At 44.4% G+C, this 27,101-nt stretch overlaps 1 protein-coding gene across 1 annotated transcript; it reads right to left on the bottom strand.

The window, feature by feature from the left end:
- Positions 1–6,085: 6,085 nt before the first annotated feature.
- Tex36 (testis expressed 36) lies at positions 6,086–20,412 on the bottom strand. The gene is made up of 4 exons (XM_032895600.1): positions 20,295–20,412; positions 13,715–13,846; positions 12,903–12,983; positions 6,086–6,571 (listed from the first exon to the last, which is right to left on the bottom strand). Exons 1-4 carry the CDS (start codon positions 20,343–20,345, stop codon positions 6,194–6,196), a joined length of 642 nt encoding a protein of 213 aa, XP_032751491.1. The 5' UTR covers positions 20,346–20,412; the 3' UTR covers positions 6,086–6,193.
- Positions 20,413–27,101: the final 6,689 nt, after the last annotated feature.

The raw sequence follows: 27,101 nt of genomic DNA, 5'->3' as shown, positions 1-27,101 counted from the left end.
TTCTCCAATGGAGTGTCCCTGGATATATCAACCATACTACAGAGTAGGAAGGCCTCTTGCCCCAGGCCAACACAAAAGCACTCGGTGTGGGGGGGGGGGAGGCTATTAGTTTGGGCATTTGTGTTGTCTTATTGACTTATTTAATTTTTTTTAATTTGTCTGTTTTGATTTTCTTTTTTGTTGTTTTTGATGTTTTTTTCCTGTTTTGCTTTGAGAGAGAGCATGAAGTCAGGTAGGGAGATGGGATGGATCTGGAAGAGTTAGGAGAGGGGAAATGTGACCAAAATATATTCTGTGAGAGAAAAATGTTTAAATAAAAATAATTTTAGCTAGTCACCAAATGCTTAAACACATTAGCATTTATACATGTGGTGTGGCTCTATGGTGGTTCTCAAAGAGGATGGGCCTTCAAAAGGGGCTTAGTACATGGTGGGGTTTTGAGTGGGAAATGGTAATGCTAAGTTAGAAACTAAGCTTTAAATCAGCTCACATTCGACTGCAAACAGCGTCCGCTTTGATCTAGACTGTTTTAATTGGTCAAAGATATTCAACTCTTGATTGATGTGCTCCAGGAAAGCCAAATTCTTCCTTAAAAGACTGAGAAATTTCCCGGGTATTTGGTGCTGTAAACTATCTTGTTTGGGGGTTTGATTGTTTGCTTTAAGACAGAGTGGGTCTCATGAAGCCCAGGCTGGCCTAGGACTTGCTATGATTCCAAGGATGACACTGATTTCCTAACCTCCGAGCACTATGATCACCAGCATGTGCCACCACGGCCAGTTAGTCCTTAGAGGAACAAGAACATGTCTCCTGTGGGGAGCTTCTCGATACTCTTTTAGAACCTCATCAATATTTGCTAGAGGAGGATTGGGTACTCCACTTCCAGCTGATGACAGTCATGAGATCTCAGAAAAAGGTTCTAGCCATCGGAAGACTCTGTAATACTACATAATGGTGGTTTCTTTTCTAGCCAAAGGAATTGCTGCATTCTCCCCTAGAGAAAGCCGTTTCCGCCATAGGCATCGTGTATGATCCTGCTCGTGGCTGGGCTCCACATGGGTGGTGAGCAGAGTTGCCCTTCCCCTTTGGGAGGAGGATTGTCCCTGGCGGATGCTGCTGGTGCTGTGAACTCAGTGCCTGGGGAGGCACTTATTTGAGCTTGAAGAGTAGACAGGACAAGGGCAGGATCCACACTTTTCTGCCTGTACTACCTGGCTCCAGAACTTGTGGATCTGTTTGACTTTGATTAGGAGACAGAATAATGAGGTAATTCCCGTTCCTCTGCAGAAATTACACGCTACGGTTAATTCAAGCGCTTTCACACAGCCTCGATGAAGGTTATGAGTCAGCTCTCTTCGTTACGTTTATTTGGTGAGTCAGGCTCTGGCAGGGGCCTGATTTGTTGTTTAATATTTTGGGGGGATTATTTTGGTATGCTGGGAACATGTTTGCTGAAATATGGGGTGTTAAACAAGATGTTTTCATTTGTTTTGATGGGTTCTCGAGAAGGCTCTACTCCGCATTTCACACTTACCCAGCACTTTCCGTCCTCAACCAGCACCAGGATGAGCGCGGCGACTACCCTGTGTGTTTGTGAAGTGTGGGTCTGTCTCAACCAAAGGCAGCAGCTGGAAGGACCTCCAAGCCTCAGATCTCATGGCAGAGCCAAAAGGGGTCTTCCCAAACCTTTAGCTCCCACTGTCATTTCCAACCAAAGATGATGGGCAGCCTCCAAGGACCCAAAGGAGTAAATTGATTATTCTCGCTTGTTATATGATGTTCTTAGGGTGTTACCATAACAGCATGGATCTTTCCCTGAACTCAGCAGAACATATGGGGAGCCTATTTTTAGCCTAGCATTCCTCCCCCACACCCATCTTTCTCTCTAGAAGTCCTCAATATGGACCCATTATGTAGGGGGAGGAGGGTTGCATTGGGTAAATGTCTACTCCTTCTGACCTTCAAGGCAGCAGTGACATGTGTTACATTCTGGGAGCTGTGATAGGGGTCAACCTACATATGAAGATTGCTTCTAGAACACTGTCATATCAGCCTTAATAAGAGACACAGAACAAGGCCACACACTGAAGGATGCCTTTGGCCAAAGGAAGCCACAAGATGCTCTAAATAAGAAGTCACTAAGCAGGGGCTGGGGTGGCTTTGAGCACAAACATGAGGACCTGAGTTAAAGCCCCAAAACCTACATTTAAAAACAAAAAGCTGGGTATGCCAGGGTTCTTCTGTAACAGCAGTACTGTGTGGGTCAGGTAAGGACAATGGACAAAGGCCTAGCCAAAATAATGAGCTGTTTCTTCCATGCAGAACTCTGCCTTAAAACACAAGGTGGAGAGCCTGAGAGGAAAACATCTGAAGTGAACCTCCGGCCTTTCTTGGTTCTAATCTCCACATGTATGCTCACACCTGTACGGATACCTATCTGAACCTGTGCATATAGCACACAGAGACACATTCATGCTCACATGTGTGCATGCAATATGCCCATGTGCATGTACATATATCCATCAAAGCATGCCCATATACCACACATAGAAACATGCGTATGAAAAAGGGAGCCACGAAAAAATAATCTTCACAGCTGTAATCCTAAACGTCAGAATGAACTTCTCTGTTCAAACGTGGAAAGCATTTATGAGTGGATTCCATATAGAAATCCACCCCTCTGTCCATTATCTGTGCTGCCCAAGGATCTCCAGACCCTGTTTTTGCAGATACGGGACTCAATGGCGATGCATACGCCTGCTACATGCACAGGAAGTAATGGGAGCTTCCCGGTATTGTTCTGGAACAAGAACCAGGCAGTATCTCTTCAGAAAGGGATGCTGAGCCATCGGTTGCCTTTTTAGTACCTAAGTGATTTCTAGCTCGGCACAAGTCTAAGGCTGATTCACTGAGGAGGAAGAAGTCTATAAACACGTGCATGTAATGGACCAGTAAGTCGGGGCTTCTGTAACTGACTGCTTGTTTATCCCTCCACTCAGAATGACCTTCTGAGGCCAAGAGCCAACGACAGCAACTCAGTAGCGTGGTGACAATTTGTGGGAGACTTTTATTTGCATAAAGTGGATTGTGTTTAGAATCTTCAGTTCTGCCTTCCCTTAAAGTCCAGTATCCTCTTGTTCTTGGCTCACTGCATCAGGAATTGTGGGTAATCGGATGGTGTCATTTGCTTTACATAGGAGAGAATTAAGTGAAGAAAGAGTAGCTTTCAGGAGTGTTTCCACAGAGGACAAACATACCCCACAGTCATTAAGTACCACACAATTGCAGATTTGGTTCCGAACACTTTTAGTAATGTGCATGTATGTGTGTGTGTGCACATGTATGATTGTGTGTACGGGGCATGAACTTGGAGTTAAGTGTAGTGCAATTCTAAGATTTTCAGGCATCCAGGAACTGTATCTGCATCAGATGAGTGTCCCAAGAAACAGAACTAGACATCAAAGGAAGCTCCGGTGACATCACCCAGGCAATGAGCTGCAACAAAACCAGACACCCCCCCCCCCGCGCTACACCCGAAACTGAGAACCAGGGAGTGTGCTTGCAAGGTACCCTCAGCAAAGAAACAGGGAGGATACTGTCACATTACCTGTTTATGATGCATAAAATGAGGTCTGCTAGTCCCTCTTGTTTCTTTGAACCCATTTGTAAGATTCTGCTTTGTGAACATGAAATGCTCTTAGCCCGCATTTCCTACAGTGTGGGAGGCAGTGAGTAGGTGGCCACCCTAGTGTAGCATCCAATTACACTGACCTATGCATTAAGAAAGTTCCTTCATTTTCTCTTCTATTTCAAGCCTGTTGACTTCAAGGAGAATGTCTCTCAGATCTGATGATGACGTATTTAACAGATTATCACCGCATCGAAAGTGCCTGGTTTTTTTAAAGCAGACAGAGCCCAGGTCAGGTCCACTGAAAATGTGTAAACCCAGGCATTCATGTAGTGAATTTGGGGAGAGGTAGGACCAAGGGCATTTGAGGACGTTTTTTATAGAGGTCCTCTGCCATGTCTGGTCCCCATCATTCTCTCTGCTAAGTGCTGAATTGGATCAAAGTCATTGGTGAAGTGAATGAACTATATGGGTACTTGGACTGGTGGTCAGAGTAGAATCCAGGGACTCATTAGTAAGTAAGCTAGGAGCTCTTTGTCCCTGTGTGTTTGGTAGCTACACCCAGAACCACCTGTCCTGTCTCTTACAATTGTCCCCACAACCCCGTCTCTGTGCTCGTATAGTAGGTGTGAGAACATGCACACCACTCACAAGGACCCCGACCAGCCAGGAACATAAACAAGGGTCAAAATGTGTTTTTGCTGCACCTGAGAAAGCACCGTGAGGGGAGGGGACTAGCAAAACATTAGTCATTAGCCTTAGTATCAGGCAGAATTAAACATTGCACCCATAAATAAAAGCCAGAGAGAGAGTATGTCTTGGTAATGGAGAGTGATCAAGGAAGACCCCTGGCATCAACTTCTGGTGCTACATGATTCCCATGCAACTGCCACACATACAACACATGCACACACAAATAGAGTACATTGTAAATATTAGTAAGAAATGACGTTAAATTATATGTGTATTTTATAGGAGAGCAACAAGAAACAAGAGTGGATAGTGCCTACTATGGTATTGTTAAGAGACAGAGAAAGAATCTGTGAGAAAATCTATACATAGATCTGGGGGTGGGCACACAAAGTCAGTATAAGGCCAGCTCTCCTGGTGGGAGGACTACAGCCCATGGTGGGAGACTATAGTCCCTTGTAGGGGAGGACTACAGCCAGAGTCTAAGGAACAGTGTTGTTGTGGCCACTATTCTTATTTTCTTAGAAAAACATCTCAGCATACATGTACTCAAAAGTGCTTTAGAGAAAAATAAACTAGGACTATCAGAGATTATGCACAATTAAATAAATATAAAATTTAACTACATAAAAGCTACAATAAAAGTTGTGATTCTGGGTTCAACCAGTATAAACTTAGAAATAAAATTAAAGTATTACCAATGTTACTGTTAAAAGTAGACTGTCTAAGTTAGGGTTTTACTACTGTAAATGGACACCATGTCCAACACAACTCTAATAAAGGACAACATTTAATTGGGGCTGGCTTACAGGTTCAGAGGTTAAGTCCATTATCATTAAGGTGGGAGCATGGCAGCATCCAGGCAGACATAGAACTGGAAGAGCTGAGAGTTCCACCTCTTGTTCTGAAGGCAGCTAGGAGAAGACTGGCTTCCAGGCAGCTAGGACCAGGGTATTAAAGCCCATGCCCACAGTGACACACCTACTCCAACAAGGCCACACCTCCTAATAGTGCCATTCCCTGGGCCAAGCATATACAAACCAACACATACATAGATCTACACAAAGCAGTGTGTCAGAAATGATCCCAAGTTACAACTTTCCCAAATGATTCAATTGTTCTTGTAGAAAAATGAAAGGGGAAACAAGTGAAAAATTACTAGGCCTTAATTTTTATTTTTTTTAAACTACTTTATTAAAAATACAGCTGGGGGAGTAAATATAAGATTTGCATGTGAAAATCACTAACTTTTTCCTAGCCATATCTAATTTAAAAAGTTCAACTTTTTAAAAAAGTAAAAAGAACAGTCAAAACCAAGACCTAGAAATATAGCGTGTTGTCTCTTGTATGTAGATGCTATGGAGACATAGGGGAATTTTAGGGAGATAGGATAGATTACAGGCAGTGTGAAGGGGACGTGGGGTATAATGGAGCAGAAAAGATTAGATTGGGTGGGGGAATGGAAAGACAGGATGCAGGAGGGAGCACGGAGAAAGATAACTAAAGACCTTTGAAAATGGCATGAAGAAACCTGTTACTGTAAATCCTTAAAACTCACATGCACACTCATGCACACACATGCACACATGCACACATGAAGTTTAAATGAAATCACCCTACAGCAGGGAGCAACCCTTCTCCTAGATAAGATAGGACTGGAAATAGAGCAGAATCAAGGTGACTTTTTGCCACCTCTGCATTGCTTGGAATTTCGAAATCAAAATTTTATCATATATGAAGTACAAAACTTTTAAACACCCCCAAAAGTTAACATGACAATCTTAGAAGTTTATTTACACATGCAAATAGCTTCACATACCTTCTGAAGAATTTGAATATTTTCAACCTTTAAAAGTCACAAAAGCATTTCAGCAATTAGGGGGGTGGTGTTGGATCAGAGACTTCATGAACGCCTGCTGGGATGACATCATGAGCCTCATCAAGAGCCTCTGGAAGGCTTGGGGTACCTGTGCGAGGGTGTGGAGAGACCACCTTTGTGTCAACAGCAAACTCTCCATTTGGCTGGTTCCCCAGAAACTTTGGACAGCTTTGGGAGGAAGCAATCCATCTCTCATCGTAACATCTTGGAAAACGCCGGAAAGATGAGACCACCACAGCTTTCTTATGTACATAGGATGTTTGGTTATTTGAAAAACCATCAAGATTGGATGGGATGTATTCACAGGCCCAGAGATTGAAATTTCTAGAAATGTGTTGCTTTTGATCTGGGGTGCACTTCCTTCGCCCCAAGCCCTGGGGAAGAGAAACAAGATTAGGAGAAAGAGTTCACACAGTCCTGAGGATTTCAATGAAACCAGCTAATGACGTGCATGTGTTTAAATGTATAGATAACATAACCATTATAAAAGCCAACTTGTTGAATTTCAAAAGTCAAAGGCATCCTGGCAGTGCCCTGTCACTATTCTCAGCTTCCTTTCCACCAAGGGGACTGGACTTAGTAGGGCAAGGAAGGTAAACCCAGAGGAAGTCCAGCCGGATATAACCTATTAAGCACCCTCAATTCCCAGGGTTGCAGCACTCCTAGCTGCCTCTGAAGAACTAGCAGGTTGAATTCTTTTCCAACCCTGTGGTGTCTCCCAAAAGAAGCAGGGCCTCTGGTCTCTGTCCACAGGCTTGCTCGTTAACAGTCAGCAACCCACAGGCGAGCCTGAGAATCAGCCCATAACCAGAACTGAACATTTGGTTCATCACAATGGGCTGAAAACTAAGAAAGAAAGGGAATGTTGGCACAAAGGACTGAAAAGAGACAGACACCAGATTACACAGGCTCTATACCAATTCAGTAAGGCTGCCTGCTCACAAGGGCCCACCGACAAGGGGGCAACAGGGCCCTTGAGTAGGATGCTAGAAATCAGAATGAAAGATGGTCTACAAAGGGCCACCCCTGGCATGTCCCCCTACTTCAAGTCTGACTACCTGGAAAAGGGTGTGTGTGTGTGTGTGTGTGTGTGTGTGTGTGTGTGTGTGTGTGTGTGTGTGTGTGTGTGTGCCCAAAAGTACTCTAATCATACCTAAACTGAACATGTATAGACTTTCATTATCGGTATTCCCAATGTTAAAAACAAATCGCGCAACATTTACACTATATGGTAAGTAGACTAGAGGATTTGTATGGATAGTGTGCAAATGCTATGCCATTGTCTATAAGAGACAAGCATCTGCTGATTTTGGTATCCACAGGGGAACCCAGAACCAGTCCTTACAGATATTCAGGAATGACTGCTTTCACATATTGTGAAAGTAGGTAGAGCGCAGGGAAATCTCCAGATGCAGGGTAATGGCTCCTGATGTACAGTCTAGCCTGTGAGGCTAGGGCAGAAAATGAAGGGGGAGGGGGGCTCTGGAGGGACAATGAGACATTGGTCACGTTACATCTTTTTGAGAGGTTACCTGAAGATGCTCCAGCAAAACAAAATAAAAATAAAAATTATATAGGCAATAGAGGGAAGAGCTGCAAGGAAAGGGGCTGGGAACAGAAGTCAAAATCTATGCTGAACATGGAAACTTAAGAGGAAGGAACAAGGGGCGGGGGTGGGGGGGAATGGAGCAGGGAGTGCATGGATAGGGAAAGGGAAAAGGAGGGGCCAGGAGGGGAGGGAGGGAGGGAGGAAAAGGGAGACTGGAGGGAAGTTGCAGGATTTTAAGCAGACCAGAGAAATCAGGGCCAACAGGCGAGCTGCAGATGGAAGCCCCCTTTAGGGCTCACCCAGAGACTGGGAAGGTGCCAGCCAGGGTTACCACCCTATCAGCCCCGGGAAGGAAGGAACAGAGGAAAGGCACTCAGGAAGGGGCCCCTTTGTCCTAGAAGTCTGCAGGGTTTGTTTGTTTGGGGGTTTTGGGGAGGTTGTTGTTTTTTGTTCTTATCCAGAGAGAAGTGTCTTCTTAGCACAGATTTTAAACATTTGTATTGGAAGTTAACTATTAGTCAAAAAAAGTCAGTAAAAGTCAGAAATGCAAATAGAATAAGAAACCAATAGAGCGATATGGGAAGAGAGAGAGAGAGAGAGAGAGAGAGAGTAGCTGGCATAGAGCCGAAACTATCATGTGAATGGTTCAGAGTCCTATGTGGAGAAACTGTGACTCTTGGTTATTGTTTTTTGTTTTAATTGGGCTGCACCCTGCTTATCATGGAAGATAAACCCAAAGCAAAATGACTAAAGTTCATGAAGACACAAATAAGAGATCTATATCACTCCCCCTCCCACCAAGATTCAGGGACAGTTGAGGGAGAGAAAGTAGAAAGATCGTTAGAGCCAGAGGTCACGGACAACCAGAGGAAACTGTTCAGAACCAGACCGGACTATTACACTTAGGAACTCACAGCTGCTGTGGCTGCCTGTATAAGACCTGGGCAAGACCAAGCCAGGTAACAGTTGAGCATGGAGTACAGAGTAGCCCAGCCCTTTGCTGAGGAGTTATAGAGAGTTGATGACTTCTAAGAGAGGGAGTCTGTTTTCTTGGTGGGTATGGCCCATGGTAGGTGAAAAACTCCAGTGGATGCTCCCACAGGTATGAGTAGTAAACAAACCTTGGTGGGTTATTAAAAGAAAAAAAAGTGATGTTGGGAAGTGGTGGGAAGGTAGAAGGTGGAACTAGGAGGAGTTAGGAGAAAGAATGGGGTGAATAGAATCAAAATACATTGTATGCATTTATGAAACGCTCAAAGAAATAATAAAAATATATTTTTAATTCAGGAAGATAAAAGAATGACACTTCTGTAGTGCAGCATGTTGCATGGCTAAAAGCAGCACAGAGGCTGAAGGACACTCCCAGTGGAAAGTGACAAAGCCATCAAGATAAAAATAACGCAATCAGAAATCTTTATGATACTAAACGATTTAAGGCAAAACCCAAAAAGTGTTGACATTTAAGAGTAACTCTCAGAAGCAGAAATTGACAGACCAAGACAAAGAGTAAGAAATATTTTACAACATAATTAGCAGTCCTCAGTCAATAATTTTGCAATTAAATGAGGGACTATATGATCTTTTAATCACTAATGAGACACTTCAAGATTAATCACATGCAAAAATAATCTCTATCACTCAAAAAGTCAAAATCACAGAGTGCCCTCTATAAAATTAATGGGACATCAAAATCAGACGAGAGCAACAAATTCATAACCTAACAAATTATGACCACATCAGAAATTCAAGGAATCTTCCAAAGAGCTCTCAGTTAAAAGGGAAATTTAAAATTAAATAAAGACTATTTGGAGGCAAATACTAATGAGACCCTAATTAGGTCTGATTAATACAGATTTTAATGATGTGTTTGCCTAAAATGTTACTTGTTCTTCTATTTGCTCATTCTGACTTACAATATTTTCCTAATAGTCACCTTCAAATATAAATGTTTGAGAAGTGTATTAACAAGGTTATACACTGGATATAAAAATGAACCTCTACAGATTTCCCCAAAAATAAATTAACACCTTCAGAGAACTTACTCTGCTCAACTAATGGAAACAATATTAGAATTGTTAATTAGGTCTGAACAATAATATCTCCCTGATAGCCAAAACAGCTCAAGAATATTTGTAGTTTTAATAATCTTATTAACGAAAATTACAAGTATTTGAATTCAACAGTCAACTGAAGCAAATTTAAAGAATAGACAAATAAGGGTACTTTGATATTATACCATTAAGTTTGAAATGTATGAGATAAATTTTAGGCAAACGCATCATTAAACTCAGTGCAATAAGAAGCAGAAGTTTGGAAATTGAATAGACAGACTAATAATAATCAAGGTAAAATTCAAAAGGCTTGATCTAAAAAAAAATGTATCAAGCTTAAGTCGTTTCATGGACAAAGTTATTTAGCCAGGGCCTCCTGGCTTGGGTCCCATGGGTAAGTTCTATCAAACTGTCATGAACCGAAAATCCAGATGTTAAGGTTATGTAAGCTATTCTAGAATACAGAGAAACATGGGAGACCTTCAGAACCTTGCTGGAGGGTCTTCTCACCTGCTGAGATGCTTGTGCTCAAGTCTGCTTGTGTCATTAACAAGATACACATTTGGGTGAGTCTACCCGATAGGCCCTGATAAGCAGTTAATCACTGGGGTACAGTGGTAGAGGTGGAAATAAGGATGGAAATTTTATTTGTAAGTTTATATGAATCTGTGTTGACTTTTTAAAAAAATGTTTACTTATTTACTTGTGTGTGTGTGTGTGTGTGTGTATGTGTGTGTGTGTGTATGTGTGTGTGTGTGTGTGTGTGTAGGTCCGAGGACCACTTGTGGAAGCTTGTTCCCTTTTCCCACTATGTCAATCCCACAGATCAAACTCAGGTCTCCAGGCTCAGCAACAAGTCCCCAGAGTCATCTCACTGTCCCTTGTTTGGCTTCTGATGGGAGTATGTTTGCTACTGTAGCAACCTAGGAAACACATCACCGGGGCTAGGTAGCTGGCTCAGCAGTTAAAGAGTACTTGTTGCTCTTGCAGGGGACCTAGATTTGGTTCCCAGATCCCACATGATGGCTCACAGTCATTTCTAACTCCAATTCCAGAGTACCCACCTCCTCCTGACCTCCATGAGTACCAGGCATTCGAGTGGTGATGAGGTGCACAGACGTACATGCAGGCAAAACATTCATACACGCAGTAAAATAAAAATAAGCATTGTATTATTTATACAAAAAAAAAAAACCAAACCATTAAGCCATCCTCTTGGAGAGGGCAGGATGGATGTTTTGGGTTTCTATTCAATACTCTGCCAAAGGATAGAAGGTTTTTAGGTTAAGTTACTCAGTTTTACTTGGAACACAGTCGTATGGAGGGAAAGGTTTCTCTGGGCTCATCTCTAAATCAAGGATAAGAGTAATTAGCCCATAGGAGGGCTATGGGGCTTAAACAAGGTCATATGAAGCACTGGAGCGTAGTCATGGTTTAATAAAGAGAAGATGTTGCTAACAGCACCTTTGTCGTGTGGATCTTTAGGTTCGATAAGTGTTCTCGAAGCTCACCTAACATACGTTCTTCTGCCTGAGGTACACTAACCTGTAACAACCAGTATAGAAGCCCCAGACCGCTAGTTACAGAGCACTTAAATGTGAGCAGTTTAAATTGAGATCAGTAGCATGTAAATCAGATTTTTAAAAGACTTAATCTGAAAAGGAAAACGTAAAATAGCTGATTAATAATTTTTATGGAGCCAGTGAGATTCCTCAACTGGTAAAGGCTCTTCTGACTGAGCCTGGAGATCTAAGTTCCATCCCCAGGGCCTACATGATGGAAGGAGAGAATCATGGCCTGCAAGTTGTCTTTTGACCTTCGCCCATGCCCACACACGCACTTACATTACACATGTGTGTGTGCATATACACACACTTACACACACATATACACAAACACACACACACACACAAAGTAAATGTAAAAATTAAATTGTTTTAAAGCTTAAGAGTGGTTCAAACATAATCGTATATGAATTGCTCTATTATATTATTATATGTGGAATTGATAATCTGGAGGAACTATTATGTTAAATAAAATATGCAAATGCCTAGGGACTTATGAACAAACAAACCAATGGAAACTGAAAATATTCTAAGTTGAAAGTGTGCCAGGAGTGGCCTTTGTGGGTTTAAACAGAGCACGTGAAGATGAGGGCAGGGGGAAGTGGTCGCAGGGATAGGAGAGGAATCAGAGAGAAGGGGTTGGGTTAGGTTTGATCAAAACACATTACATACATGTATGAAACACATTACAAAACACATTACATACATGTACGAAATTCTCAAGTAATTAAAAAATGCAATTGAATTTTTTTAAAGAAAAAAAAGATGTTTCTGGTCCGCCTGACCTTGCTTGACCACATACTACACCATAGAGCACTAAATTTGTCTAATGGCGTCTTGTATGACTAGCTGGAAGGTGTGACCCAACACCAATGACAGAGCCTCACAAGAAACAAAGACAGAAAATACTTTATACCTGGCAACAGCCCAAGAGGAGGGCGAAATTCTAAGTGTGAAGTTTTACTGAGTGTCACTTTCATAGCACCATAAAGTTGAAACTTTTTAAGTAGACCATCTGTTTTATTAATTTTACCTGGTTTTTAAATGTTACTGTCGCTACTGAGAGTTTGAAAATCGTGGTTGTGGCTTGTGTTTTATTTCTACATCCAATGCTATATTAAACTGTTGACAAGTTCTGTCAAAAACGTAAGTTCTCCAGTGTCAGGGAACTCGCCACTCCTAGAGCGACAAGTCCAGAAATCTCACCAGAGACAGTTTGGGAGAGGACACTTTTGTAACCATGGCCTGTGTGGGTGAAGGCAGAAGCCTGGTGCCAGCTTGAAAAACTCCATCCAACTCTGAGAGCTTCAAGAGGTGGCTTTTGTTTTGTGACTGTTCCTGAGTCTTGTGGAAGATGCCCGGTTGTTTCGACATTGCTCCAGTCCTGAGGAACACATGTGTCTCCATCATCTGTGCCCCATAGAAATCAAGAGAATGGTCCCCATGCTAGCCATATGGATGCTGTACCTCCCACAGGCTAGGCAAGTGCTCCACCACTGAGCTTACCTGAAGCCTTACTAGTTTGTAAAGAAGTACTCACAGAGTCAAAGTAGTATCCGGAGTTCTCAAAACAGTGGCGGTTGTCATGCACAGAGAAAGGGAAGTTTTTGTTTGCTGCTTGCTGGAGAATGAGGAGAGACATGAAAAGCACATGTCAGAACTGTGAAATGCCCTCAGAACTGGGGCACAGTGATAGGGAAGGGAGAGGCACTGGACAAAGGAAACTCTCAGTGTGGCGAATGAAGTCTATCAGCAGCACAGGAGTGAACAGCACAGGATATAGATGCGGGCATGGGCAGGGCTTCCAAACTATCCTATTACCAAACCTCTGAAATTGGAAAAAAAACAAAACATCTCTTTCAAAATGTCTTTGGAGGCAAGGATACAAAAGTGCATATAGGCACAGAACAAAATGCTGGCAAGGACCTTTGACAGCATGGGGGCCAACCTCATCTGACTAATAAGGATGGCAGAAACCAAATCCTGGAAACCTGGCCTGATCCTAAAAACCTTGAGGCTGGGTTTCCAGAGACCTGAAGCCTGAGTCAAGGCTCGCAGTGAGTGTGGTTGATATTGATATTAAAACCATCTGCCTCCTCCTTCACACCACAGAGGCTGGGGAGTTGCCCAGGAGCTGATGAGGGAGGCAGACCGTGGCTGTTAATGACTGAAGGTTACTGTGGAGAATCCCAGATCATTGTCTGGACAAGGAAGCAGCTGTAGTTGCAGAGGACATGGGTCTATGACTGTGATCGTGGGTATAGCAGACGGACAGATGGGTTGGTCTGGTCAAAATGGCGCCTCCTCAGAGAGCCCTGTAAATCCTATATCTGGGCCCCATACTCATCTTACCTTCTCTCGGATCTTGTAGATTGGTGGCAGCCTCTTCTCCACCTGCTCAGACAAGTATGGACAGTGGATTTCCTTCAGGGAAGTACTTGTGATGGATTCCGGTATTTTCTCGATCACACCAATGTGAGTGAACTGAAAATACAACATTTGTCTTGATTAAACCAGATACACCTGAATCTGGGTGCCAAATACAGGCTTCCTCTGTACACTAAAACAGTTTGGGCACTTTGTGCATGCTCAGGAAATGGTGGAACCCCACGTAACTTTGACGTATTCCTTCCAAATGAACATTGCAAGCCATAGGGGCCTCTTCCTAGTCAAGGTCTTAGGGAGCCTGGACATGTTTCCACATTTTTGCAAAGAGTTGACTGAACTGTGTGGTCTGAGGTCTTCCTCTGGCTGAGGAGCTCTGGTATGGGAGCCTAGCATCCAGCCCATATCCTAAGGATTGAGTCTACTCTCAGCCCTAGCAGTTCCCAAGCATGCTAGACTAACTGGCCAACAGGTTTTCAGGGATCTTTCCGTCTCGGCTTCTGTCTTGCCACCACTGGGATTGCAGTGGTGTGTCACCATTCCCAGCTTTGTATGTGGGTTCTGGGGACCAAAGTAATGTCCTTACACTCTCAAGGCAAGTGTTTTACCAACTAAACCATCTCCTCACCCATGTCTTCCCTTTTGAAGTATAAAGACATTGGTTGACTCTGTAATCATCTCTCCATTCTCCCAAGTTAAGATACAACTGGACATTCAGGTGGCTTTTGATTGGCACCTATGCAAGAGTATGCTAAGCAGTTGGGTTGGGAGGGTGTATTATAAATTCCTATGCACTTTGTTGGTGTGATCTCCAGCCTGTGAAGGAGTTAAAGACACATAGGACTCGACAGAGTGGGCAGAAGAACGAAACACAATGAAGTGTTGTTGAGAACAGGGTCATAAGGGTCTGTTTTATGTTTAGAAATCATGGTGCTGACCATGGCATGATATCTGGTATGAATCAACTAAGATAGGACTGACACCAGACCTCAGAGGACTGTGAGTCAGCACAAAATAACCCTGAGAGGGATCAGGTATGTGATCCGTCATAAAACTCTGCCTGGCAGAGTGTCATTTTTAGGCGGTTCTGTATAAATGGGCCTTTATGTCAAAGGCCTGAGTCTTTGCCTTTTCCAAGCTGCCTGTGTATTTTTGTTTGTAAGCGCATGTACCACTTGGCTGCATGTGGTCCGTAGGTACCAATGTGAGCCTGGGTTCCAGGAGCTCCCTACCTAGTATATGAAGTATGTCCTAATCAATTTACACCTCCCTGAATTCCCTTTGACCTTCCCAGGGGATGATGACCCTCCTCCTTTCCTGTATTAGAGTTCGAGTCTCACCGATGTATAACCCAGCACCTCGGATGTGAAAAAGTAACCTGTGCACACCAAACAATATGAACTTACAAGAGCACAGTATGATAAAACAACTGCCACCAGATATGTCTTAGTGGCCACCCATGGGCTGAGAAAAAGGATGAAGCCAATGACAGCCAAACCACCAGGCAAACCCACCAGCCTTCGCGTGTGCAGATCCTTGTAAGGAGCTGCCCATAGGACTCAGTGAGTTTGTTCCTCATGAGACTCGTATATATATATATATATATATATATATATATATACCTGATGTAAAAAAAAAATTAAAGAAAAATGTAGGGAAACAGCCAACTCTAGTGGCTCAAGCCTATAACCCCACTACACAGGAGGCTGAGACAGGAAGATTGCAAGTTCAAGGCCTTCCTGGGCAACTCAGTAAGAGTCTGGGTCAAAATAAAGTTTTATTTTAAAAAGCGGGGGATAGACCTAGATGGTAGAGAGCTTTGCTTTGCATGGGTTCAGTTCTCAGTACCGCAAAACAAGTAGAGGGGATAACATTCTCCCAAAATCTTTACCCTACCCCTCACCCTTTAGCTCGTGAAGACTAGCATAACATCCTGATATGGATACACCACTCTACATATAGGTAGTTTGTACACATTGTATCACACAGATAATAAAAGAATTAAGATGTATTTGTAATTCTAGAAATGACATGTGGCCACGTACTATGATCGACGTCACTTCTGAACACTGAATACCTTTTTATTTACCACAAATTTTTCTTGCCCTCTTCCTCCCTCCTTGTTGCCTGCCCTACCACCCCAGATCACAACACTGAGTGAGCCCTCATGTGTTATATATAAAGGGAACTGATACTGCTTTACAGGAAACGGGCCTCACGGTCTGTGGTCTATGGAACCCACGGTCCACCGAGTAAGGATAGAATGACTGGCCAGTAAGCCTCGGGAATCTGCCTGTCTCCACCTCCCCAGTGCTTGGCTGCAAATAGGCACTACCAACCCATTTGCTTATGTGGGACGAGGGAAACAAACATGGACCCTCATTCTTCCAAGGCAAACACTTTGCTGACTGAGTTATCGCCTGAGGCCCTAAACAATCTTAATTGTTTACTTATCATTAAAGTGTGCATATGTAAAGTGCATGACTATGGAGGTCAGAGAACAACTCTGTGAAGTTGGCGGTCTTCTTCAACCTTGACAGGAGTCCAGGGATTGAACTGGAGTTGTCAGCCTGCATGGTAACTGCCTTCACCTGCTGGTCCCTGAACAATCACTTTTAAAGATGAATACAAAGAAGCGCAGTCAGGCTCCAAGGACTCTCTGTTCTCCCACCCAACTAAGTTGCAACCCTCTTGGAAAAGCCTGGAGACCCGGCTGTTGGGGCGGCTGCTCTCATAGGAAGGACGGCTCGCATCAGCTCACAACTGACTAGAGTTCATTCGTATGCTGCAAGTCTGTGGACTAAATCGCTGTTTAAAAAAAATATGGTTCTAGCATTTTAATTTCACTCTTTTAAAATATATATTTAATGGCTATAGCATGGTAGCTGTGAAGTAAACCCTTCTGTTAGATAGTGCAACCGTGAAATACAGCTTTTTAACTAGTTGGTGGGGAGATTTTCGCTGCCTTCCATCACTCGTCGACTGAAATATTAAATAGGAAAATGAAAGTAAGTAGGAGGGGAAAACCCTTTTCTGCCAAGCATCAGCCAGATTACAACCAGCGAGGTCAACTGCAAAATGACTGTCACCTCTAATGGGACAATTACTGTCCTCGCAGATGGGCTGGAGCTGACTCACAGCCAACAGTTTCTTTAATTTTCTCAACTCATCTAAAAGTTCCTTCCAGAAATGTAGGGATCAGCAGTATTCCTTTTATGATCTTAGGTGCCGACAGCAGAGGGGACTTTTGCCAGAGACTCAAGTTTAGCTAAGGGTGTGGATGAACAGTGTCTCTCCTCACTCCTGAGTACCAGGCTGCCCTGCTGGGCCGATGGCTGGAGAGTGACATGAAGTATCTACCCACCAACTGTGGATTCTCACTTTATCTGTTATAACAGAACCCGACTTCACCTGCAATGTCAAAGTAGTTCATAAAAAAAAAAGCAAACTCCCTAAGCTATATTGGCTAGGTGAACTCACAAACCTACAAGGCTCCTGGGAAAAATATTGTTTTCTTGATGAAGGGGGCAGCCCGAGAAGACAGATACCTTCTGTGTTGTTTATTGTCCTTTGGCCTTCTTGTTTCCCTGCCTGGAGTATATGTAGACTCTTTACAACGTGGAAAAGACTAACCCTACAATGAAAATGGCTGAACAGAAGGCTGGAAAGAACCCACGGTGCAGAGTCCCACCCCTAACCCGCCTGCTTCCAAACTTTAAGGAAAAATGTAAATCTGTGTCCATCCCACATCCCACCACGCTGGTGACCAAAGCCTAAACTCAGGGCCTCAAACATGCGAGGTAAATATCGTACTAATAAGCTATCTCTCCAGCCCTGGAGTCAGCTTTTTAGTCAGTCAAACATCCATCCTAACTGATATTTAGATGACAGACACATAAAAGGTATTTAATCTGGGAAACAGTTTTCTCACCATGAGCCATTACAAGAATGTGGCTGAGACAGGCAGAGGCAGGCAAATCTCTATGAGCTCAAAGCAGCCTGGGCTATAGAGTGAGTTTCAAGCCAGCCAGGGTTACATACAAAACCCTTTCTCAAAAATAAAATAAAATACAATAAAATTAAAATGTGGCTGACCCTGTTTCCAATTTGCCTTTGGCCCCAAGGGACTCAGATTTTAATATGTTTCCCAGTCTTAGCATATTATTGTAACATATTTATACTCAAAAATACATTTTATTTTGCTTTATTAGACTTTCCTGTTTTATTGTACATTCCCTACATATTACCTTTGATCTTAATATAATAAGATAAAGGGTGTGTGTGTGTGTGTGTGTGTGTGTGTTTGTGTGTGTGTGTGTGTGTGTGTGTGTGTGTGTGTGTGTGTGTGTGTGTGTGTGTGTGTGTGTTTGTGTGTGTGTGTGTGTGTGTGTGTATCTGTGTATGTGTGTGTATATGTGTGTGTATCTGTGTATGTGTGTGTGGTATGTGTGTGTGTATGTGTGTATATGTGTGTATGTGTGTATGTGTGTATATGTGTGTATGTGTGTATATGTGTGTGTATGTGTGTGTATGTGTGTGTGTGTGTGCGCGCGCGCCCGCGCGTGTGCACCTGTGTGTGTTTGAGGTACACATATACTATAGTTAGGAAGGGTTGACTGGACAGTCTGCTTACCTTTGTCCTTCTGAACGAATTATCTTGTTAGTCTCACAGCAGCTCTCTAATTTTGGTATATTTCATTTTACATTTTAAAAAGTCAAGATTAAACAAAGCTCGTTTGCCTTAGTCTGAGGTGATACTGAAGAGATCGAAATCAGTTTTGTAAATTCTGAAGACCCAAATTTCCCAACATCTCTTCCTCTTCTCTTTTTTCTTTTAAACAAATGAACCAAGAGTTCAGTATGGAGGCTAGAGCTATGACTAAATAAAGATCTTGGCTTTTGCCTTGCAAGCTTAAGAACCAGACTCCCAACACCCACATAAAAGCCAGGCTGGAGTGTCAGCCCGCCTGCCATCCCAGCACTCAAGAGGCAGAGATGGAGTCCTCAGAGCAGATGACTGTTTAGACTAACCCAATCAGCCAGCTCTGGACTCAAGAGAGAGACATTGCCTCAGTATATAAGGTAAAGAGTTATTGAGGTGGATGCTTGACATCATCCTCGGGTTCCCCCACAAACACACATGCACAGCACCTATCCACACACATAAACATGTTCATATACTACTCACATACACATGCAAAACACCCACAAATCCCCCCCATGTCATTGCCTTAAAGTTTTGAACACAAGTCTTTTCTCAGAGTCTGCCTCTCATTTTGAGAATAGAAGGCAACACAGGGGTGGGGGGCAGTTCCCCTTTGATGAACAAGTTGTAGGAAGTGGACATGGAAATCTGACAGGACATGAAATATGCATATTAAAGAGCAAGTGAAAAGTCCCTGGGCCAAGAGACAAATGTTTCTAGAAGACATTAGAATTTTTGACTGGTCTGTCTGTGATATCAACAAATAGGGGTCTTGCCAGGAGGAAAACTTGAGCCCAGGAGTCTGAGGGATGATCAAAAACAGGTAATGACTCTTAGGCTAAAAGGCAAATGACTCCTGGGCTCTGTCCATTTCCTAGTCTGGTGACGGGATTTGTTGGGGATTTAAGAATACTTCAACAGGGCTGGAGAGGTGGCTCAGCGGTTAAGAGCACCAATTTCTCTTTCAAAGGTCCTGAGTTCAATTCCCAGCAACCACATGGTGGCTCGCAACCGTCTGTAATGGGATCTGATGCCCTCTTCTTCTGGTGTGTCCGGAATCCGATGCCCTCTTCTGTGACTGAGACAGCAACAGGGTACTTACATTAAAACAAATAAATCAATCTTTAAAAATAAGACTACTTCCTTAAATACTGAATATGCCTCCTGCGCTGGATCCTAGTCTAGGTACTGGTGGGGCACCACTGAAGAAAAATGACAAAGGCCCCATGGAACTTATGATCTAGAAGCAAAGACAGCTCGCCATGTAGTGCAGGATGTAGTGTTAGAAGTCAGGTGCGCAGAAGTGGGCAAAGCACAGCAGTTGCTACCCAGTGAGCGTCCTCAAGGGCCCACCCTGCGCCGAGCATTTCCTCCTTTCTCCCTTATTCCTCTTTCCTTCCCCCTTTCTTCCTTCCACCTTCTTCATTTTCCTGTCTTCCCTCTTCCCCTCTCTTCTTCCTTCATTCTTCATTGCTGCATTTCCACTCCCTTCTGTACCCCGCACCTCCCTTCTTTTTCTCTGTCTTCCTCTTTCTTTTTAGTTTTATTTTCTGAGTCTGTGTCTTGTCAAGTAGCCCAGATGTCCTAGAGCTTTAAATCCTCCTGCCTTAGCCTCCCAAGTACTTAGATTACAGGCTTGGACTGCCTCCCTCAAATTCACATACATTCATTCAATCCTCGAAAGAACTCTGAGCTTCCCCCTTGACAGATGATGAGAACAAGGCCAAGGGACTTTTCAAAGGTCTTGCTACCAGAGGCAGCAGAAGGAAATCAGCTCAGATCTGTGCCCTCGGCAAGAGCCACATCTTATAAGGAAGCTTCCAGGAACACATTCTCCCTTACCCATCTTCCGTCCTTGTTCAAAGACGGGTTGAAACGCCTCCCTTTGGCCATTCTCTTCAAGGAACTGTATGTACTTAGTTGTCTGTGGTCTCACGAGCTTGTGACATCTATAGAGCTCCCCCAACCTCTGTCCCTGATCTTCTCAGTTGTTGCCCAGGCAGGGATGTGGAGAAAGCCCCCAACTGCCATGGAATGGAAGCTCGTGTCACAATGGGCAGAGCCTTCTAAGCCCCAGGAGAAGGTTTTGCCACTTGTTCCTTCCATCAGGCTCCCCAAGCAGGTGCAGAATTCTAACCGCCTAATTCTAACTGAAGAAATCCCCAAACCCAGCCTGAGAGGTGAGGACAAGAAGATGCTGGAAACAGGCAAACGTTTTGCACCCTCCTGGATCCGGCATTTGCGTTAATGTCCTCACGGCAACCATCTGTCTCGATCTAGTTTTCAGAAAACTAACCTGAGTCCTGCTCTGGAACCGGCCTTGTTCACATCAACAATGCTGCTGTACCAGGACCAAAGCAGCCTCTTTCTCCTTCCATGTGTCCTCTGTGTCCCAGCTCAGAACTAATCTCGTACTCCTGGGCTCACTCACCTGCCTGGCGCTGCGTGGACACCACAAGGAGAAAACATTTGGGCATCCCTGTGTATCAGATTCTATTCTAAACTAAACTCCTTTCCTTGTTTTCCCTTTATTTATTCTCCACTGGGTCACATCCTCAATAATAAGGTATCAGAGGGCAAAGCAACGTTGTGGGTCCCCTCTAAAAGTCCTCAGCACCGCCACAGGCTGCCTGCCACTCTGAGGCTGCAAAGGCTGCTTCTGAAATCTGGACTCTGTCCCTGGGTCAAAACACAGACCTGCCTCTCTCCTGCTGAGCCACGTGCTTTCTGTGTGTCTCCTGTGTTGGATGCCACCCAGCCAATTCTCTTGGCTGTTCCACATGAACATGAGAGTGGACAGCCACAGGAGGACTCCTTTGCATTGAGAAATTGTGTCTTCATCTCCCACCTCCTCAAACTATCTCCTCTCTGATCTTAACGAGGGTTGCCATGTCAATGACAAGAGACCTTACCCTCTTGCCAGCACTGGTAGTCTCTCAACATGAGTTTCTGGGTGTGACCTCTGAGGTACCACAGTCTTGTTGCAGCGGGGACACAGGAAGGTATCATCTGAGGCTGAGTACAGTGTGGCAGCTGTGTTGAAGTCTGGTCCTGGGATACTGGACTTCCCGCCTGCTTGTCACCAGTTGATCAGTCCCAGCAGGCAGCTGTCATCTCCTGGTCTCTGTACACAGTGTCTGACTCCAGCAGCACAGTACAGGATGAAAAGAAGTGGGGGGGGGCATGTGTTACACTGGCCCAATCCCAGCCCATGCCTGTCATGGTCTCAGTGGTCTAAGAAATGTCCCTGGCAGCCACCATTATAACACTTCCTCTCATGGCCCAGAACTAAAATATGTATAAAAGGCTCCAACAGGCCCACAAATAGCAAACACAGTGCCTACAGGTTTTGCCCTTCTTTCTCCCTTGCTGAACAGGTTACATTCCTAAGGCTAACCCAAAGTCTATCTCCTTATTTGGCCAATGAATCATTCCTGAGACAAAACAAGGGCCAGCCATCAAAATTCATTGTTTGGCTACAATGACTAACTTGTCCAATCAAGTCTTATCAGCTGACCCTAACACGGACTTTTTCTCCTTAAAAACCCATCCTACAAAAAACACTTGCTGCTACTGCTTGCTGTCTGTATGCCTTTGCCTGATCCACAGGCAGCGCCCTGACCTGCTTGCCCCTCTGGGGTACTAAATCTCCTTGAGCTGGTAATTGGTGTCAGGGTGTATTTTGTACCAACTCTGAGGGGCTCTCCAATGTGACCACACCTCTCTGTACAAGGGACAAGTCAGGCTTGGTGGTGTTGTAATGTTGTTTAGTTCAAAGTTCTATCAGAACAGAAGGGAAAGAACCAAGTCCCAGGTCAACCAGCTCTGCCACCCTGATCTTGAATTTGGACTTTCCCGAATCCTAACTGGGAGAGTGAGGGGTGCTGTCATTCTTTATAATACAGGTGTGGCTGAAAAGGAAGATGCTCACCACCTCTTCCTGAGCACTGTGGTCATGGGCCCAGGAAATGCTTGATAACTCAAAAGCACATGGGAAAGTTAAGAACAGACACAGTGCACACACTTCAGTGTTTGCTTAGTGTTTCCATGTTAGCCATTAAATGACTTCCACGTTATCCCTATGAGCTGTGCTGATGATTTTCTATTTATGCATGCCTAGCCCCCTACCAATTCATTCTCCATCCCACCCCACTGTGCACCCTGGGGTCTGATGTGTAAAAACTGTATAGCCTAGTCTCCAAATGTTTGTCTCTGGCTTAATTCATCCAGAAGGGAAACCCCGATGGGGGCGGGAAAGGCAGGAGGCATTAGGTGCAAGGAGGGGTGTGATGCTGTGGTCTATGACACCCAGCTCTCTGGAAGAATAGCAACCTGACTTGTGGTGGGGTTTGCTAATGTCTGTGCTGTGAAAGCCTCTGTTGTGGTGGGTTTCAAGCTACTAATATCACTGAACACAGGGTAAAGAAGAGTTGTATATGAGTCTCTAATGGACCTCTGAGTCAAAGCTGAGCTTCCGGGTTCCTTCCCTAGAAAGCCGTGAATTGGAAGCAGCTAAGCAGCTCTACCAGCATCCACAGCTCTATCCCCACAGCCACCGCTCTCCCTGTAATGACTTCCTTTGGCTTCCAGGTGCCTCAGGCCTCCTGCCACTGCTGCTCTGGGATCCGTATGCTTCCTTGTCTTCCTTCTAAGAGCTGCTGGGCCACAGCTCTTAGAAGTGACTTCAGTAAGTTGTATATCTGCTCTCTCCCTTTCTCTCTCCTCTTTGTCTCTTTCTGGGTACACGTGTGTGTGTGTGTGTGTGTGTGTGTGTGTGTGTGTGTATTCACATACAGAGGTTAGAGGTCAGTGTCAGGCATCTTTCTCTATCATTTGCTCCCCTGTTTTTTGAGACAAGGTCTCTCAGAAACCTGAACTCACTGGTTTGGGTTAGACTACCCGCCAGAAAGTCTCTAGACTTTGCCAGCCTCCCCTTCCCTGGTGCTGGAGTCACAAATAGATGCACAGCACAGTACCTGACTTTTCCATGAGTGCTCTGCATCTGAACTCAGGCCCTTGTGCTTGCTCAAGGAGCTCACTGAGCTCTCGCCATGTCGATGCCCCCTCTGTCTTCCAGTGCACCATCATCATCAGTCTCCCTGGTGGGACATTAAAAGGAACTGAGGTGAGTGTTAGTAACTACCTCCATTGGCAGGAAGGGAAGTGGCACCTCAGAGAAAGAAAGTGGCTCAGCGTGGTTGCACAGCCGATATGTAATAGAACCAATCACACTGAACCCAGATGTGCCGAAGCCACTTTCTATGGAGGCATCAAGCAGGAGAATTCAGTTGCAGTCCTCCACTTGCTAGACAGAAAGATTGTGATTCTGCAAACACATGTCTTTATAAACTGGTCAGCGTTGGTGCACACCTGCCATCCCAGCACTTGGGAGCCAGAGGCAGGCAGATCTCTATGAGTTCAAGGCCATCCTGGTCTACAGAGCTAGTTCCAGGACAGCTAGGCCTACACAAAAAAACCCTGTCTCGAAAAATAAAGCAAGCAAGCAAACAAACAAAAGTATGTCTTTACTAAAGAAAAAAATGTATTCTTGTACAGATCTTACTGCAAAACCACTGTGGGCTCGTTCTGCTGTGCTCACCAACATCAGCTCTCATTAAACAGCAAACATGGTTTCGGCAACATATCCAAGGACCAGTGTCCCCTAACCACCGAGAAATCCACATTATTTTCATTGAACTGTCTTCAACATTTATAGCAAATGGTCTCGCCCTGTGTGGTTTCTCACATGATAGCTTCGGTGGGCTCTGCTATTCAGATAGTCTCCACCCAAAGCAGCCAAGAGTCTGTAGAAGGCCCATGTGCTTATCTCTGCCATGGGTTTCTCCCTCTGGAGACTATTCCCTGTTTTAGAGGAGGGTTCGATCTTCTCCCTCCACCTCTGAAGTCTGGAATCACAAACATGTGCTACCATGCTCATCGCTATAACATTTTAAGAACTTTCCAGAAAAGGTTTTGCTGGGGCCTATTGTGAGCCAAATGTGTGGTTATAGATGCTGTCGATGCCATCTTAGTTCCCATGAAGCTGGCTAACTGATGGAGAGACAGACCTTACCACATAGGTAGCTGGTCTCATAGTTATAACCATGAGACATACAGTCCCTGAAACGATCTGGCAGAGAAGCCTAGATGGATCTGGAAGGTGATAGGGTAATGAAGGCTGACTTCTGTGAACTCAGGGAAGAGGGAGAAAACAGCCCTGGTAGATGGACAGCCTGATGGATGGAAGTCTGACGTCCAGAGGAATTCTCTCACTAAAGAACAGAACTCTTTTTTTGATAAGGGTAGCTTGAACACTTTGGAGAAGGCCATGAATGGGATGAAGAAGAGACTGACTGGGAGGACAAAGAGGCTGGTCATTCAGGTAGTTCTGAGAGCTACAAACAGGCACCTAGTCCTCTAAGACCCCAACCACCTGACCAAGATCAATGGGAGGCAGACATGTGAGACTAGGAGAGATGATTCAGTCTGTAAAGTGCTTGTCTTACAAGGAGGAAAACCAGAAATCAATTTCCAGAACCCATATTTTCAGAAGCTGTGAACTCTGGCATGGTTATGATCCCACCTCCTGGGAGATAGAAAAAAAAACAGATACCTGACTCTCCACACCCAGTGAAGAAACTTCAAGCTAGAGAGAGACCCTGACTCAAAATACAGGAAGTAATGCCTAAAGAGTGGCACCCAAGGTTGTCCTCCAGCCTCCACATGCATGAACATACACATGCTTGAATACCTCCCACATACATGTGTGCATCCCCCACCCCCACCCCCACACACATGAACATGAGTGCATACAGAAAAGAATAGGCAACGGGAACAAAACAAGCTTCTAGCTTCCTGAGGGAAGGTATGTTTGTCTTTATGTGCAAGCATTTGTGTGTATGCACATGTTGGGGCGTGCATGTATGTATGTATATTGGTGTGCGCATGCGTGTGTCGGTACACACATGCGAGGGGAATAGAGGTCTACTTCTGGTGTCTTCTATCACTGTCCTTATTTTCTGAGACAGGATCTCTTGTTGAATCTGGAGTTTGCTATTTCAACTAGACTGCCTGGCCAGGAGTAAGTACCAAGTAGAATCCTGCATTCACCCCTTTCTCCCGCACTGAGGCTACTACCTGCATGGGCCATCACTCCCAACTTCTATGTGAATGCTGGGAATGTGAACTCAGGTCCTCATGCTTGTACAACACTTTACCCATGGAGCCATCCTCAAGCCTCAAACACATTTTGCCCCCAGGGAGAGAAAGAGGCCTCCCCTTAAGATGCCCAGGTCCCCACTTTGCCTTCCCTTAAGATGCCCAGGTCCCCACTTTGTTTCTGTCTCCTCCTCTGATTCGCTGGCTCAGTGTTAGGTGAGATGAAAAGAAAGCATCATTTTCCAGCTCACTTCACCTCTAGAAAGATGCTCGCTTGTTGTGCTGGTTGGTTAGTTTTTCGGTCGGTTGGTTTTGTTTAGATAAGGCATCGTGTATCCTAGGCTGACTTCAAACTCTCTCTATAGCTGAGGATGACTTTGAACTTCTAATCCTCCTGTCCCTTCCTTCCAAGTTCGAGGACTACAGGCGTGTGCCTCTACAGCAGCTGCTTTTGTCTCCACAGAACAAATGGGATAGTTCTCCAAAAAAACCCAGGATAAATGACAGCGGTAATGACACGCGTGACTCAAAACGGAGCTCTAAGATGGGAAACAGCAGCCCTAGGATTTTGAAACAAATCAGCAAAATAAATATCTATTTTCAGCTAAAGGGAAAACAAACAGTGGCTTGGAACATGGCAAGGAGTTCATTCCCACCCCACAGAGGCACAGAGGGGGAAGCCTGGGAGGCAGGGTCTCTAAACAGAAGACTTTTAAAAAACCACCTGATCCTCTTATTTCGTACTATAAAACATAATGGAGATTTCATCAAGTTGGCAGGAAATCGTGAGCTAATAAAAGAGCCTTGTTACAAAGATAATAAGACAAAGTCATAAAAGACAGACTTGGGCTGAATTCTGGCTCTCAGCCTCGCTCTGCAGCTCCACAGGGACACGGGGTTCATCAACTGAGTTAATCGTGTGGATGACCACAAATTTGTCCTTTCTTGCCTTTGCTCTTTCTTCACATTCCAAGATATTTTTGCCCAAAGCATGAGCCTCAGATGGCAGACAGGAAGTAGATATGATGCTAGGACGTGTTGTGCCGGCTTCTGTACTTGAGCCACCTGCTGTCCTCGGGACACAAGGAAGAAGACCCAGACAGGGCACCCCATGCTGGGTCCCAATATGCCCTGTCAGCAAACTATCAGCTGTGGGGTTTGCCCTCCTTCCTTCTGGTGTTTTTGAGTGGGCTGTAGACCTCCTACATCTATTGTGGAGATTGAACCAGCGACATTGGAATTACCCAGAGTTCATCAGAAATGCAGGTTCTCAGGCACTCTCTAGACTTCAATCAGAACCTGTGTCAAAAAAGGTCCCCGGGCTCAAATGATAATAATAATAAAATAATAATAACAATAATAATGATGATGATAATAATCTTCCTGGGTACCCAATGGGGATGTCAGAAAGCCAGTAGCACGCTTCCCCAAAGGGTCCCACAATGCATGCTGCTTCGTTGCACAATTACATAAGCATGCTGCAGTATGGCT

The sequence above is a fragment of the Rattus rattus genome, chromosome 2, assembly GCF_011064425.1.
Source record: "Rattus rattus isolate New Zealand chromosome 2, Rrattus_CSIRO_v1, whole genome shotgun sequence".
NCBI classification, from domain to species: domain Eukaryota; kingdom Metazoa; phylum Chordata; class Mammalia; order Rodentia; family Muridae; genus Rattus; species Rattus rattus.
This window is presented reverse-complemented; position numbering and strand designations above follow the sequence as displayed.